The following is a 17,705-nucleotide window of genomic DNA, read 5'->3' as shown; positions in this document are numbered from 1 at the left end:
TTGACACTGAACCATTCTGATCTCTGTTTATTGAAGAGACATGATCTTTAATAAAAGTACAAGGTTATAGACACATATATAATTTGTTTTACAATTATAATAAAGATGAAATCAAGTTGTACTGCTAAACTCCCAATAAATGTGAACATGTCGCCCCCTTCTGGCTATAATACATAACACTGACAACTAAATATCATTCCCAAGCATGGTAGTTTGGTTGTTTGAATTGAAGTGTCTTTTCTGATTATTTTGTTTTAAAAAAAGGTTTAGAGACTGAGACCAAAATTAGCTTTCGGCTGTCAAAACTAGTCCAGGAGTAAGGTCTTACATTCATTTCAGTAGTGATTTGACTAGACACTGACCGATCTGTGCTGTGTGGCTCCTCCTGGCCTGGTTTTTGGCCCTGACCGCCTCTTTGATTCGCTCCACCTCCTGCTGGTAGCGCTTGCGGTCTCTCATGGCGTTCTCCTTCGCCTCTCTCAATGCCGTCTCAAGGGATTTCACTCTCTCGGCTGTGGCTCGAAGACGCTTCTCCAGCTTAGGCAGCTCGCAGCGCAGCTCTGCATTGTCACGCACCAACTTGAGAGAAAGTGTGAGAGAAACAGAGTTGAGGGAAAAACCTTTCATTGCCATAGTACACATATATAATGTACTTGAACAATAAGTTGAAATATCAAGCCTCCTGGCAGGTATACTATATCCCATAAGTGTGTAGGTCTAAGCATATTGTGAAAGTTGTATTCAATCTGCCACTATTGGTTTGTGCTAAAATTGTTCAGAGAAAAGTACAGTGCAAACCTGTTTGTGGACTTTGGTGAGCTGTTCCAGATTGTTCTCCAGGAAAATGATCTTCTGTTTCAGAGCCAAGCTGCCTCCTGCCTCCTCTGAATCCAACTCTACATTCTATCAGAAAGAAAAGGTCGTCTCATTGGTTAAGATTCTGTCACAGTGACCTGAAGGTTGTCAGTTCAAATCCTTGTTCTGCTTTAATCAAAGGCTTGATTGGATTCTGCTTCACTTTTAAATTGGATAAAATTCACCACTTTCCAAATGAATCAATGTAAATCCAGTCTGTTCACTCCATTGAAATGTAATTTTAACAAAATTTAAAAAAAAAAAAATTAATCTGGATATATCCATGTATCTTTCACATATAATAACAGATCACAGCGCAATTGAATACTTGATTCTGATTGGTCAGAAAATGTTGATTCTTTTTCTTTAACAGCAGCTCTGACAACAGTTTCTGGTTACAGAGTCATATTAACTCACTTGTTCTAATATGTTATTGTTTCTTTAGTACTTTACACAGGGATTTGTATGTCATATACATAAATGTGTATAACTGTTGATATGGTTAAGCTTGAAACGAAATGTTTATTTAGTTTTTATGGAAGGAGTCTCCTGTGTCAGTGCTTTGTGTGAGACAGAGGTAAAGCTGTTCCTGTTTTTAAATACAGGAAAGTTTTTTTTTTTTTTTTTTTTTTTAGGATGCTGGATTTTACATTTTCTCATCCATTCTTTTTTGTCTTATTCACTTCAAGGGAAAGAAACTGAGAGGCTGGTGAGGGAACAATGTTCTTGCAGATGTTCTTCAACATTAAAAGTACGAGGTGTCATTTTTTAGTAAATACTTCATATTATTCTTTAATAAGTATAACATACATGGCATGTCATTCTGCCAGGCAGATGCTTCCTGAAAAGAACACGGTGGTACTGATGGTACTTTAAATTGTGTTAAATAAAGTACTATATAAATAACATATCTCCTGATCAGGATCTAGTCTTAAACACAGACACCTGTTTGTCAAACATTATAACTGCTGAGGTTGTAAAATTTTTATTTCAATCTTTCAACAGCATGAATACGGATATTGTAGGGCACATCTGCGAGAGCATGGATTCATTTTTAAGAGTTTGCTTAATCATCAGTGGGATGAGGCAATGATGCTTTTACTTCACATTTCACTCAAAGCTTCTAGTGACACCATTTCCTGAGCTTAATGGAAATATCTCCTGTCTTGCTGTTAGAGCATGTACATCCTCATCAGTCATTCAGCTCCTGGCCCGAAAACGCAGACCTGAAGCCAAAAGCACATCTGGAGGATGAGTCAGCTGGAAGACCCACCCAAATTCTCAGGGGATTAATAGGAAATGAAAATGTAGTAAAACTAAAAAAAAAACCTCAAATAACAATGGAAAAACACAAAGGCGCTGCCAATATGTCGTAACACTTACTGTCCTGACATGTGTGTTAAGATCGTCGATGAAGAGTTTGCGCAGATTGTGGAGAGTTTGGAGCTCTTTTGTCTAGGAAAGCAGGAGAAAAAATGCTGTTAAAAATGTTTGAATTATTAGCCATATTACTATAGTCAAGTGAAATACGAGTGTACTTTTAACTCTCTCTAGGGTTTACAGGTTTTTATTGCTTTTAAAATGTATGAAAATAAATAATGTAAATCTTGGTTCCTGTTTCGTACTTACCACAGTCTCTTCAAGACCCTTCAGATCCTCCTTGGCCTGTTCCCGTTTCTCATTTAATAAACTAATTCACAGAGACAAAAGACATACGTTCCTCAAATACAATACTTCACACGCCATCATTTAAAACTGCTCTCTTTCTGAATATATTGGCTCATAGAGACCTCCCTTTCTTGCTCGGCTAGGCTGATCTTGCTAATCACTCAAAGCTGCTAATTTTCATGAGCAAGTCCATTTCATGACAAATGAATAAGAAAATATACATATACAAATATATTACAGTGATGATTCAACAAATTTAAGCCCAGATGTATTTTTGAACATGAAATGTTAGCAAAAATAAAGATCACCAATATCACACAAGAGCACTAGCTTGCTAGCTAGCTGTAAACATTTATCAAAAAAAGCTAGCTAGCTAACAAGCAACAAGTTGCCCTTCTTTAATGTTCAATGGAGCAAAATTTATTTATTTTAGGATTTTAGGATGCAATTCTGAGACTTTTTTCTTTATACACTTCATTCACTGACATATTAGTCTATTTTCACTTTGGTTAATAGTTTTCTACATTACCCACAATGCCTAGTACTAGAACTGCTAATAAAGGAGCAAGTGAGATTTAGCCCGTGCTTCATCCCTACCTAAAGGGAGCCTTTCAGCAGCACTTTATAGTCTTTTAGTCTGTCCAGCTCTCTCGCCTCCTCATCTGTACACTTCTGCTCAAACAGATCTGCTTCCAAGGCTTCAACTTTTACGCTAATACCGCCGTCAACGCCATCATGCTCGTCATCTCATAGATAGCTTACTAGCCAGGGCAACTATAACTCAGGGCAACGGTCACTACTACTGATTAATATGATGTTGAATGTTGGCACAAAATGGTGACAGAGAAAAGAAGGTGTTGTTTGTAGAAGCTAAGAGCAAAACCTGAGCATTACTTTTGTGATTGATGAAAATTGCTTTCTTCTTCAATGGCATTGTTACTACACTAGCTAGCAATGTCCCCCTGTGACATCAGCGACACGGACAACCTCTATTTTCTCCCAGGAATAATGAAAATACTGCACCAATTAATAAATTAGCACCAGAATCGCTAAGCACATCACAAATACTTCATATTTAATGCATTTCAGGATAGAGTTTTGCTTTAAGTGACTAATGGGAAAATGGCGTCAATTAATAATCGTTCACTTTTATCCTTTGCTTTTGTTAATATTGATGACAATCCCAAAATGGCACCACTCACACTGTGTGGCATTAACTGAATCTTTCACACGTGAGCGTTTCTTTCAGTCAGAACCATGGACTCTTCTTGTCTCTATAAAAGAGAGCACTCAGTGAGCACCATCAACAGTCTACTTACATTAGTTTCTGCAGCCTCTTGTCCTTCTCCTGTTCTTCCTCTCTTAGCTTGTCGTAGTCAGACATGAGCTTTTTCTGCTCCAGCTGAAGAGATTGGTTCATACTGGGGTAGAGGAAAACAGGGTAAAGATTTTAAGTGGGATAGCAATCTAATTCTCATGCACAATAATGCCAATCAGATCCATTCATGAGATTCAAAGGTCAGCATCCTTTAATTTAATATCTTTGTATTTTTCTACATAATGAATAAAAGCTGAAGAAAACAGTGTACCACTGCCAAACAGCTAAAAGGAAGCTGGATTATACTTCTAGTGGTTTTGTTGTTAGCCATGTTAGTCTGTTGAGATGGTCTTTTTTTTTGCTTGCATGAAATATCTCCTGAAATAAGTGAGATTTTTTTTTTAGCTCTTAACTCTTTCAGCTCATCCAGGATCTTCTGCTTTTCGACGATCTCGTCTCGGAGTCGTGAGAGCTGCTTCTGATGGGCCTCGCGGTGACTCTCCATCTGCTCCTGCAGCGCTTTCTACACACATTGAGTTCACAGAAATGGCAAAAATCACTCTTTTGAATTCATTTAGCTTTACAATTCTAAATAAACCCTTCACACAGAAATGCAGAAAACAGTGAGCAAGAGCAGATAAAGGTGTTCACCATAGGTGCAAAAATAACAAATAACAAATAAAAATAAGTGAAAGTGTGAATACTGTGTCAAAATCATACTCAATTAAAAGTCAAAATGGTATCTGAGTGAAAGTTAAAAGATGTTAGTATTTAAGTAAAGAGTAAATAATTTTAATTAATTGATTTTATGACTGTTTTTAAACCATAGTCTCACTTGTGGATTCAATTCAATTCAAATTATGGTTCGTGTTATGAACTATCAAGTTACGCTTATGGTTAAGGATGGGGTACCTTAGTTATTTTATTTTTTTTTTATCATTAATAAGAAAGGAAAGTAAATCCCCCCACATCACCCTTGCTCATTAATAAATTGTATTTTTGTTTTATTAGCTCCCTTTTTTTAATTAAAGTAACTTTAATGCATGTAGTGTGAGTGAGACTAATCTTGCAGAAAGATGATTGGATGTGGTATGCTTAGAAATGGATTTTGATTGGATGTTCAATAAATGAAGTTAAAATTCACAGAAAAGCGACTGACTGAATTAGTAGCCAGGGGAAATGAAAAACAAATTGTGTCATCTTTGAAAGTCTAAAGGATACTGTTAAGAGTAAAAAAGTGGATTTTTCATGTAAAAGTAATTAAGAGTACATATATTCATTTTCAGTTACACTCAGGTAGTGTGCAAATTCCCTAATATGATAGTTAAGGATAATTAAAAAAATAAATTACTGTATTTACGCTACCGATTAAAAGTTTGCACACCTGTTCATAAAAGGATTTTCTTAATTTTTAATATTTTCTATTTTTTTTAGAATAAAAATAATTAAAATGGCACATATAGAATTATGCAATGACCAAGAAAAATGTTAAACAAATCAGAACAAATTTATTTAAAAAATACATTTTGATTCAGAAATAAATGTATACATGGACTTACATGGACCATTTACATTGGTCTTAGAAATTTTCAACCATAAACCTTCATCAGAATGTCTTTAAGACAATGAAATATATCTATTCAATTGACTGGGAATAGTACTTTCCACCCCTGATCAGTAGCATGACCTAGCAAGCACAATCCCTCAAATAACCGCAAGCAGCTCATCACTCAGCATGACCATTAATGACGATAATTTTTTCCTTTTTTTTTTTCTTCACTTGCTGTATTTCTTGAAGAGGTGAAGCACTGTATACTGCATTTATATTTAATGAACATTATTCTGTACCTTCATCTCTTCAGCATCCTTCATCTTGCTCATATGCTCCTTCTCCTTGTCCATCACAGACACCTCATGCATCTTTTCTAGATTAGCAAACATGCAAAAGCACAACATGTGTTATTTATAAAAAGATCAATATACTAGAGGATCTAGTTTCTAGAACTCAGTGTTCGTGTTTTTAGGATTTAAGGATATGGTTTATTTCACTGGGAGGGAAAGTCACTAACTACAAGAGGAGTCACACAACATATCTGTATCTTCAGCTCTACAGCACATAACTATAGAGTAACTGTATGTACTGTATCATTTGTATTCTTTATTTACAGGAATTTCTGAGTAGCATCCTTGTACCATGTGTATGCGAATGCATTTGTATAAGACACACCCTGAGCGTGGAGGTTAGCCAGCTCTTCCATCAGCGAGTCCTGGCTCTCCTCCAGCTGTCTCTTCTTTTGCTCCATGTTCTGCATGTAGTCACTCAGGGATTTTATCTTGGCCTGGAGCTGGATCAGTCAGACACACACACACACACACACACACACACACACATACACTCAGTAACTGGCCCAATCAACAGACTTTTTATCTGATTCATGATCTGTCATTACTGAGACTTTTCTTAATGCACTCTGCACTTATGCTACAGCAACTACACTCTGCATGTGCATTAAAACCGAGATGAGCAAATGAAATCCTAACCTTTGTATTGCTGCAGTTTAAATGGGATCCTCTGACCTCAGGGTGGACATGGGCCATATAAAATATTTTGGCAAGTAACAGAACATGTTGAAATGTCAAAATATGTTAATGACTTTTATAAATGTCTAGAAGCAAGGGCTAGCTTACATACGAAGCATTTCGTATTTCTTTTACTTTACTTTTTCTGCTTTTAATACAGTACTACAATCCACATCTTCAGCTAATCAAAATTCCCAGTATGTCATGGCAGTGATGTCACATTCATGGTGGGCCAGAGAAGTGTGTATATTAGCGTTTACACTGCATTAACACAGAGCCTGCAAAGGGCTTAATATTTAGTTACTGAGCTAAATCAGGCCCTGAACCACATCATTTGCAGTTTTAAGCAGTCTAGGAAAGGTAACCAGTTAATAATAACAACATGTCTACACTATATGGCCAAAACTTTGTGGACACTTGACCATCACACCCATATGTGGTTCTTCTGCAAAGGTAGAAGCATACAATTGTATAGGATGTCATTGTATGCTGTAGCTTTACAGTTTCTCTTCACTGGAACTAAGAGGCCCAAACCTGTTCCAGCATGACAATGCCCCTTTGCACAAAGCGAGCTCCATGAAGACATGGTGTGTGAAGGCACACTCGAGTGTTCTGCACAGAGCCCTGACCTCAACCCCACTGAACACCTTTGGGATGAACTGGAACACCGTCGGAACCCCAGACCTCCTCACCAACATCAGTGTCTGATCTCACTAATGCTCTTGTAGCTGAATGATCACAAATCCCCACAGCCACACTCCAAAATCTAGTGGAAAGCCTTCGCAGAAGAATGGAGGCTGTTATAATTCCTAAATCTGGAATGGGATGTTCAAAAAGCACATATGGGTATAATGGTTTGGTGTCAACAAACTTTTGGCCATATAGTGTATCTGTTTTACAACCACTGTGTCACAAATATATACTGCACCAGGGCATGTGTTGTTTGTGTATTTTTGTGCTGTCAAGCAACTGATTCACTTAATATTTGCTTAAAGAAAGTTACATGTTGCTCTCTTCATACCAGCAGAAAAAAGTGTTTAACTATTATTTTTATTTGACAATGAAATGTCAAGCAAGTGCACAATGCAAAGTGGCCCTAAGATTTGGCCATTTTTGTAGTGAAGTTGAATACACTGTACAAATTACAGTATTTTAATACTGTGGCTGGGAAATGGGCTCACTATTATCTCTACCACTAGAGAGCACTGCTGAGTGAGAATGATCATGTACACACTGGACTAAGCACCACACTCTACACTTGGAGAGCCTGGGTTATATTTGAATTGCAGCATTGCACACATACTGTACTCACTGTGCATACAGTGGAATATTTATGTTCTGTATTTTTATAGTACTTATAGTGTATTTTGTATATATTGTGTTTTTCTAGTTTACTTAATTTTATACAGCATCCAGAGGAGAGTAAAAAAAGTAAGAACTTCATTGTGTGGGCCCGTTGCACATATGACAATAAACTTCTTGAATCTTGAATCTTGAATGAATCATGACTGACCTGTGAGATGAGGAGTTGGCAGGACGCGAGCTCTTTCTCATTGGCTTGAATCTTGTGTGCCGTTTCGGCCTGAGCTCCTTCCAGCTGTTTGCTGCGGTTCACCAGCGACTTCACCTCTGACTTCATCTTGCTGATGTAGAGGCGTGCCATGGTGAACTCCTCCTCCATCGCTCCAGGACCCTCCACTGTCTGCTGGAGGCAAAAGAAAGCATAGTCTTAGTATGATCAGCTTATACAGTATTACTTAATATTACTCAAATATTGTTTGTTTAATGCAATGTATGAAACTCAGAGCCAGATGTGTTATGTTACAATTGGAATAAAACTCTGGTCACATCTGGTTTATATGTTATAACAAAAGTTGCAGAATGATAGAAAAAAAAATCATATTATATAATAAGTATCTTGGTTTATTGTGCTATCTGCCTACATGTGATATACCACTTCATAGAAGATGTCATTACATTCCACATAACACTGCAGTGATTGTGAATTTTAAAATATTTCATTAAAGCATACACAGAAGGCTAAAACCTACACTTTTCTTAGATTTCTACCTGTTATGCTTGCACTTTAAAAAAGGTTCCATTATGTACACTGCTACTATATAATAAGGAATACTTATATTGTTGACATATAGAATTATATATTGTATATACTATATACAAACTCACCGTCCACTTTATTAGGAACACCTGTACACCTGCTCATTCATGCAATTATCTAATCAGCCAATCATCTGGCAGCAGCGCAATGCAAAAATCATGTAGATACAGGTCAAGAGCTTCAGTTAATGTTCACATCAAACATCAGAATGATGAAAAAGTGTGATCTCTGTGACTTTAAGCATGGCATGGTTGTTGGTGCTAGATGGACTGGTTTGAGTATTTCAGAAACTGCTGATTTTCACACACAACAGTCTCTAGAGTTTTACACAGAATGGTGCTAAAAACAAAAAACATTGCGTGAGTGACAGTTCTGTATGTGGAAACAGCTTGTTGATAAAAGAGGAAAATGACAGATTGGTTCAAGCTGCTAGGAAGGATATAGTAACTCATGTAATCACTCTTTACAACCGTGGTGAGCAGAAAAGCATCTCAGCATGCATAAAACATCGAACCTTGTGGTGGATGGGCTACAACACCAGAAGACCACATCAGGTTCCACACCTGTCAGCCAAGAACAGGAATCTGAGGCTGTCATGGGCACAAGCTCACCCAGACTGAACAGTTGCAGATTAGAAAAAACACCTGGTCTTTTTCCAGTCTTCAGCTGTCCAGTTTGGGTGAGTCTGTGCCCATGATAGCCTCAGATTCTAGTTCTTGGCTGACTAGAGTGGAACTTGATGTGGACCTCTGCTGTTGTAGTCCATTCACCTCAAGGTTTAATGTCTGGTTATTCACCTATGATCTCTCTCATTAACAAGGGGTTTCAGCCAACAGACCCTGAGCTCACAGGATGCTTTTTGTGTTTCACACCATTCTATGTAAACTCTAGAGACTGTTGCGAGTGAAATTCCCAGTTTCAGCAGTTTCTGAAGTACTCAAACCAACCCATCTGATACCAACAACTATGCTATGGTTAAAGTCACTGAGATCACACATTTTCTTCATTCTGAAGTATGATGTGAACCTTACCCGAAGCTCTCGACCTGTATCTGCAATTACAATGTGCAACTGTACAGGTGTTCCTAATAAAGTGGATAGTAAGTGTATATATAATCAGTAACACTGGTTTGTTACTCAGTAGAACTAATTATCTAATTGTATGTGTCCTTAAATGTATCAAAGTAAAATGGAACGCCAATCAAGAATTTGTGCATGTGTGTGTCGGTGTGTGTGAGTATATCATGCCAGAAGTTCTTACTGTCTTAAGGTCGCTGGTGCCGATGACGGTGCCGATCTCACTGAGGTCTCGCAGCAGCATGCCCAGGATCTCTGCAGATCTCTTCTTGTGGTGTCCACTCACTTCCTGCAGCGTAGCCAGATCCCTCTGTACAGTGGATAGAATTGTCTGCAACAGGAACACACGCACACATCAGGGGTCACTACATGGCACTTGTACAACACCTACAATATCATCTCTCTCTTGTCTGTCCTCTCCTTGAAATAAATGTGGTGCAAAATCTCTTCCTCAGTCCTTTTTTTCACCTTAACATCCACCTCTGACTACACTTACAACGCTATTAGTGCAAACTGTTTAAATCATAACATACTCACCTCAAGAGACAGCTGAATCCGTAATACCATTAACAGATAAAAATTATGCTGTAATCATTGCTCTCTTACTTCCTGTCTCCCCTTTGACCTTGCTCTCTTCCGCTTACTCACACTCTTCTGTGTTAACTCATCGGTGAGCTGGACATTGCTCCTTCCTTTCTCCTCCAGCTCGTGGCTCTTCTGGTCGTAGTTGACGGCGAGTTCCTCCAGCGCTTGCAGCACCTCCTTCACCTCCTCTTTGGCTGCCTCGTGCTCACGCTGCAGACGCATCAGCTCCTGCTGGAGCTTCTCACAGTCGTGCCGCGTCGACGCTAACAGCTGTCGTGGACAGATGATGTAGAGGCAATGACTGAGATGTTTTTAACTCATTCAGACCAGTGAACGGTGTAGATGTAGTGGAGTCACAGCATAATTTTTAATCACTCAGTTGAAATGCCTGATCAGTAATGTGTTATGGAAAATCACAGTCTCTGAATGTGATTTTTGGTGAATGTTAAGGTTTCATTTAAGACACTGTCCTTCTAATAATACATACTTTACACCATGTAAGTAGAAATCAGATATTTCTCATCTATTCACAATAACAGTTCAGTTGCATATTTTGGCTATTTTTAGATGAAGATTAAACAGTGGTAAAGGAACCAATGTATGATCCATAATGCTCTACTTCTGCACTTCTGACTTGTCTTCTGCTGTGGACAGTCCCATATGGATACCCTAAAGAGTTTCACTTCTCATCTGGATACTGTAGATTTTACATTAGAACCGCTGCTGTAATCATAAAGACTGCCCTGTGCTCATCTCAGTACATCACAGTCTCCTCATACTGAACATCCTTTCAACACACATAGTGCTGTTTGACTTTATTTTTCTACACCTGTATGATGATTTATAATCCCACTATCCAGTTTCACCTTCTTTTGTCTGCTTCATCTCAAGGTTTCTTCCTCAACGTTTTTGCCTTGATGCTGTCACCTCTGGCTTGCTCATTGAGCATCTAAATCTACATCAAAATTTCTGTAAAGCTGCTTTGTGACAATGTTAATAGAAATTTTATACAAATAAAATTGAATTGAATTGTATAGCAATGACTAGTTCTACTAAACTGCATTTGTTTAAACTACCATGCTGAGTACTATATGGAATATTATGAAATAAATTTAAATAACCCTGATTTCACTGAAAACCTAATACTGGTGCTTTTTTGTGGAAACCTATTTGAAAAATCCTATTTTTCCCAACTGACGCTTATGGCATTGTGAATATTTGAGATTATATCACGCAACAATGGTACCACAATAGTACCACCACTGAGAGCTCAGGGTTATAAGATGAAATGAGTAGAGCTAGCATAAGTGACAATATTTCTTTGCTCTTTGGTGGAAAGTGACGTGTTTTAGTAGATACCAGAATTTCACTAAAATATCTTTAACATTGAAAAGTTGATATATTTCTTCTAATTTATATACCCATGTTACAGAAATCAAGCTTTTGAAATGTGGACAGAAGCCAGATGGTGGATGATATAGAGCTGTTTCCATGGCAACATGATTCACATGATGCTCACCATGTGTTTAACATGGTTTAAAGGCCCTTAATAAATCTGATAGGAACTGCTTAGCAAGATGATGATAATAACCAGGTTCGTATATAACCAGAATATTAACTAGGTTTTAAATATCAGGTTAAATTTAGGTGACAAATTAAATTGTGAAAAAAAAATTGTTTACAGTACATTCAGCATTTAAGTTTATTCTGCATTTGTACTGTAATTTAATGTATATTAAATATATGATATTGGTTCATTAAAAGTGAACACAAGAACATGTATTATTGATTTATTTTTAGTATTTACAGTTTATATCCTGTACTTTTCTTACACTTCAACCGGAGTAGTCGGGGGTATAGTATTAACCAGCAGGTGGCAATAGATCACTGTTAGGCTATTTTTCTAGCTCGCGCATGACTTCACATGCTGAACAAGGCATTTGAGTCATTATGACACACTGCCCTACAATGCAGCATGGGTAAAGCTCTCCAGATTAAAAAATTAGACACATCTACTAATATCTGTTCCTTATTGTACAATATGCAAGACACTGGTGGGATCTTTACCTGAGAGAACTGATCCTGCTATTAAAGTGAAGAGAGGTGTAAGGAAGTAATGATGGAAAGACATGACACACGTGACTAACTTTTTGTCTGGGTTCTTATGGGAAAAGATGTACCATTTGCTATATATATATATATATATATTTATATTATATATAATACCCTTGACTAAATTGCAATTTTATGATCCCCATTTAAAAACCACATACATATTCATAAAGTATGACTAACTCACATACCACAACAACTTCCATTTAAGTCCATGACATACTGTACATAAAAGCTTACAGGAACATGAGTGTTATGAGAGGGGCAGGCTTTATGAGTGAGTTACGCATGTATTATAAATATCACGTGAGTAATATTGTGTTAGATGTGCATGATGGAGTGAGCTCACCTCATCCTGATCCACCATCTGCTGTTTCAGTGACTCTGCCAGCTGACTGTGCTGATTGATCTCATCGTCCTGGTCAGGAAGAATGCGTGTGTGTGTGTGTGTGTGCGTGTGTGTGTGTGTGTGTGTGTGAGAGAGAGAGAGAGAGAGAGAGAGAGAGAGAGAGCAGACAGAAAGTCAGATAAATTGAGTGGCCACCTGTATCATCCTTCCCAGAGAAATTGCACAGTAAGCACATTAACCTGTCAATAAAACATGCAAGAATGATGGAGGAAGGGACGCCAGTGATTGAAGTCATGCTAGGCTAATTCACTAGCCTCAGATCAACTCAGAGTTAAATGCGTCTCATCTCAGAAATCCTCACCCTATGAGATATAACATTTGTAGTCCCTGTTAGGTCCCAGATTGACCCAGAGATGGATCTATTTTATACATCATTAAGATTAACAATGCCATTTGTCTACTGTAACACAGTTAAATGTGCTAATATTTTACTACTATTTGCAGGAATTAATGATTTTGCCACTAACTGTTTCAAAATACAGACAGACCTCTCATCAATGAATGATGCTTTTCTCTAACATTAGCCAGCTAGCTAGATTTGGGGATAAACCTTTAAAGCTAGACCATTTGCTTAAACTGTTGGTGATGTCCTGCATATTCATGTTTAAGTCCAAACAGTCTGGAAGTAACTGACTATCGATTTTGCTATTAGCTTCTTGCAACTATCACCTCAGGGCAGTAACTAGCCACTAGCCGTGCAATCGAGACATATTTCTCATATTATCAAATTCTCACATACGATGAGTTTGTTTTTTGTGGATATTTTTAATATAGTATATTTGAATTTGTAAAGCACATGTGTTACTTGCATTGCAAAAAAATTGACTGTTATCGTTCCTCTTTCAGCTGCTCCCATTAGGGGTCGCCACAGCGGATCATCGGTCCACGTATTTGATTTGGCACAGGTTTTAAGCCAGATGCCCTTCCTGATGGAACTCTCCCCAATTTTTATCCGGGCTTGGGACCAGCACTGAGAGCTCACTGTTGCACACAACCCCAGTGGCTGGGTTGGTTCCCTGGCCAGGAATCGAACCCAGGCCGCAGTGGTGAGAGCACTGTGGCCTAACCACTAGTCCTCCAGGGACCCATTGCAAATAAATAAATAAATAAATAAAAATAATAGTAATAATAAATAAATAAATAAAAGGTAAATACTCAATTCTATTCACAATTTAAAATGTGTTAATTCACCAAGTGCCAGTTTTTAAACCTTGGGCATGTTTTATTTTTTTTATTTTTTTTTGCATCTGAGCTACACTACATACTACATCTGTAGCTCATTTCTGTCAATGTACTGTTTCATTTTTAAGAAATGGGCAATAAATGTCTTTTTAATACTTGTCTTGTGTATATTTGTTGGTAATGAAATTGCATCCATATGTGTACCTTGTCATCAAGCTGATGGTAGAGATCATTGATTAGTTCTTCGTACTGAGTCTTCTCCGTGTCACAAAGAGGTTGGGGAGGCGGAGCCAGACTGTCGATTGTGGGTGTGGCTTCTGAGTTCTTCATTTCCTTACTTTTCTGCTGCTCTTCAACAGGAACTGCTTCGCCTGAGAAAAAGAGTTTGAGTTTATCATTGCAAACATTCGCAATTCAGCCATATGCAAAAGTTTGAGTATTCTTCCGGGTTTTCTTTTTTTTTTTAGTCTTTAATCTAATGTTAGCTGACGACAATTTGAGACCAGCAATCTGTCAATCTCTTCAAATCTCTCAGTGTTACATTTACACTTAGAGGAAGAGTCATAAACAGCTGAATAAGTATCTGAAACTAAAGCTCATTGACTCAGGTGAAGCCAATAAGTCATCTAAATACTTCCTGCTCATTAACCAAAAAAAATACAATAAGATACTGTTGATAAATTTCCTAGACAGATATAGGAAACAGTTGAACAAAGATTTATTATGAAATGTTTATTTCCATAGCTTAGTTAAGCCACAGCAGATCTGCCTGCCTATAAAAGCTTTCAGTACCAGTTAAGGAGCATCTGTAATATGAGACTTGTTTTCTTCCAGAGATGGAGTAAGAAACTCTGCCAGCCAAATGGCTGATTTCAATAATAAAGCTTACTTTTCATGATGGAAAAAGGAATCAGATATTTATAAATTAACAGGAGATGATGTCTGTGCATGCAGATTAGCCTAACACCCAGAAACAATCTGTGTGATTTAGACATACGGTATGAGAAGAGGGTAATGAGAGAAAGAAGAGAAGAGGGGAGGTGAAGAAGAAAAGGCCAGATGGAGAGTGGAGGAAGATTTAAGAACTGTCTGCATGGACTTTTGCACAGATGCTCTGATTTTGCTTATTTGTCTTTTCTCTCTTTCTTTCTTGGTTGTTCTGCTCTTCTTTTTGCAGATGCTCAGCTACAATCAACTAAGTGTATGTCGTCTTCATGTATTCCAGGCTTCATCATTTCTACCTCTGAGTCCTGCTCTGAACCAGAGCATGCGCTGAATTCAAACCCATCTGACTTGGAGAAAGTCTCTGCCTGTGTCCTGGTTACTGCTTTTTTTTTTTTTACTAGCATCTCAGCCATTTTATGAAACAGCCCACACACCAAAACACACGCAATTCATTCTAAAAAGACTTAATAGTCACTATAACAAATGAACAGCTATAAGAAGTCGTTTTGAACAAACCCTAAGTGTTCTAGCATCTTGGTGGCAGGGGAGCATGTGTATTACCCACAATGCACTGAGAGTAAATCACTTTTAAAACTAACGAATGGCTGTGGGAATAACATGTTCTTAAGAAAATATTCTTAAAAAGTTTTAAGAATAGTATGAATTCTAGTATGAATTTCATCACACAAGCATTTGGGCCATACCCTGTGCTTCCAGTATTATGGAATATTGTTTTTGTCCTTGATTATTTTCTGTTGTCTTGGCCCCGATTGTGGCTATTTTAGCCTCACTAAATCAGCTCTTTATTTTCTCACCCTAATTCCCCTTCCCTCAATGTAAGGGAGAAGGTTGATATGATGAAAATAAAAAGAAAGTAATATTAGCCATCTAAGAAACAAAAATCACAAAAAAGAAACAACTTTTGCTTTTTGAACATCAGTGGACTTGAACTTGGGTCTAAAGAGATTGAGGGCAAAATGTCATCTTTAATCACATTCAAACATGGACCACTTTATGCACCTAACAATTTTGGCTTTCTGTAGGATTAATGATCTGGGTAAAAGTATGACTTCCCTGAAATAACAATGTTTGCTCTGTTATGTTTGTATAGAAGAAGAAAAGTAGGCCAATTACTACAGATTCAAACAAAAACATAGAGAAATCTCTTCAGTGAAGTTATATAACATCAGAAAAAAGTCTTTGTAGAAATTTCTGTTGGAAAGTCTTCATTATGTTGCATTATAAACTAATCACTTTTTAAAATTAATATTCAAGCATATTCATCAGATGTTATCATTATTAGATTTTGGTGGCAGATGTTGTTATCATACGTGAGTTAAATGTGAGACAGAATACAATTTTATAATACAGCTCAGGAGGTGAGGGTTAAGGTCTTTACTCAGATTCCCAACACAACAGGGATCTGAACTCACAACTTAGCATTCACTAATATAGAACCTTAACTATTGAGCTGTAAAATGTTGCCATTTAAAATCTGCTTTCCCTTGTTGAGACATCTGAGTTTCACAGAAAATTCCCTCAGATGAAGGCCAAAGCATGTTCTTTAACAAGAAATTAGACTAGATGTTTGTAGTTACATTGTTTTTTTTTTTATTATTATTATAGTCAGTGATTTTGGTTAATGTGGTTGGCTGGAAGGTACACAGGTTTGTGGACACCTGACCATCACAACCATCACAATATTGTTACACACATATGTCCCACATGTGACAAGTATCCTTATGACAGCATTTCACAAAAAGGAAATACTTAAGGTTATGTGATATTTCTGGGGGCTTAATATATGCATATACAATACTTTCAAAGAACACACCTTACTATTATTATTATTAAATAAATTACTGGACTCTACTGAAGTCTATTTTTAAAATATTTTTATGCTAGTACTGTCATTGAGGTAATAATTTAATACATGCTCTGCTGCAGTAGTGTTATAAGGCTTTTAAGGTCACCGTCTTTTAAAACACAAGTTGTGGGTGGATAATGTGATAGAGTAAAAAAAAAAAATTTAATGTATATGGTTATCATTTTATATAATTGACGTCATTGCCAGAATTATATCGAAAACAGACATTTCCTTCCTTCTCTCTACCTCTCCTCCAGCGCTTCAGCTCATTCTCCAGCCGCTGGATGATGATCTTCAGGCCTCTGTTCTTCTCCTTCTCCTTCTCATACTTCTTCTTCCACTCCTCGGCCGTCAACTCCATGTTGACTGACACCGTGTTCTTGATGGTCTTGGCTCTGTGAGAGAGAGAGCGAGAGAGAGAGACAGAGCTTTAATATAATTTTTTGGTACTTTTCTAGCTAATTAATTATTAGTGTGTTACTAGAACTGGTGCTCTCTCAGGACTCTTGCTTTAATTAAGCACCGAAATGGAGACTGGCCTCTAATGAGCACTCAAGCTCAGTGTGTAACTAAACTAAACACATGTACAAACAATAAAGGAATAAAAAAGAAAACATGCATGGACAAAAACTGACACAGCAGATTGCCATGATCAACGCACAGCTAACACAACTCTCCAACACGCTAGCACCTACATCTACACCTACCCATCACTGATCGCTCACCCCGACAAATATTCAGGTGATCCCGCTTCATGCAAAAGTTTCATGCTTCAATGTATGCTCCTTGTATTTCTCCAGTCAAGAGGGAGTGCCTGAGAGGACTAAAATCGATCAGTTCATTAACCTGCTCAGAGATAAGGCACTCACTTGGGCTACTGCCATTTGGACCCAAGGAGGAGAGCACACCACCTCTTATGAGCACATTTTGGAGCTTTTATGGCGAGTTTTCGACATTTCTCCCGAGAGCAAGTAAGTGGGAGAGCAACT

At 37.5% G+C, this 17,705-nt stretch overlaps 1 protein-coding gene across 2 annotated transcripts in view; it reads right to left on the bottom strand.

The window, feature by feature from the left end:
* Positions 1–17,705, bottom strand: part of kif5c (kinesin family member 5C) — a 50,002-nt gene that overhangs the window by 6,577 nt on the left and 25,720 nt on the right. Inside the window, exons 11-24 of one of the 2 annotated variants that reach the window (XM_053234369.1) lie at positions 16,963–17,111; positions 14,109–14,275; positions 12,663–12,731; positions 10,265–10,471; positions 9,801–9,947; positions 7,935–8,126; positions 6,069–6,186; positions 5,690–5,766; positions 4,255–4,364; positions 3,843–3,944; positions 2,485–2,545; positions 2,239–2,310; positions 799–903; positions 363–579 (exon numbers count right to left, since the gene is read on the bottom strand). In XM_053234369.1, coding sequence (XP_053090344.1) covers positions 363–579; positions 799–903; positions 2,239–2,310; positions 2,485–2,545; positions 3,843–3,944; positions 4,255–4,364; positions 5,690–5,766; positions 6,069–6,186; positions 7,935–8,126; positions 9,801–9,947; positions 10,265–10,471; positions 12,663–12,731; positions 14,109–14,275; positions 16,963–17,111 — 1,793 coding nt within the window. The remainder of the gene's footprint in view (positions 1–362; positions 580–798; positions 904–2,238; positions 2,311–2,484; positions 2,546–3,842; positions 3,945–4,254; positions 4,365–5,689; positions 5,767–6,068; positions 6,187–7,934; positions 8,127–9,800; positions 9,948–10,264; positions 10,472–12,662; positions 12,732–14,108; positions 14,276–16,962; positions 17,112–17,705) is intronic. The other variant, XM_034304780.2, reaches the window with a different exon arrangement.

This window comes from Pangasianodon hypophthalmus, chromosome 5, assembly GCF_027358585.1.
Source record: "Pangasianodon hypophthalmus isolate fPanHyp1 chromosome 5, fPanHyp1.pri, whole genome shotgun sequence".
Taxonomy (NCBI): domain Eukaryota; kingdom Metazoa; phylum Chordata; class Actinopteri; order Siluriformes; family Pangasiidae; genus Pangasianodon; species Pangasianodon hypophthalmus.
Note: the sequence above shows the minus strand (reverse complement) of the source record. Positions and strands in the feature narration are given on the sequence as shown.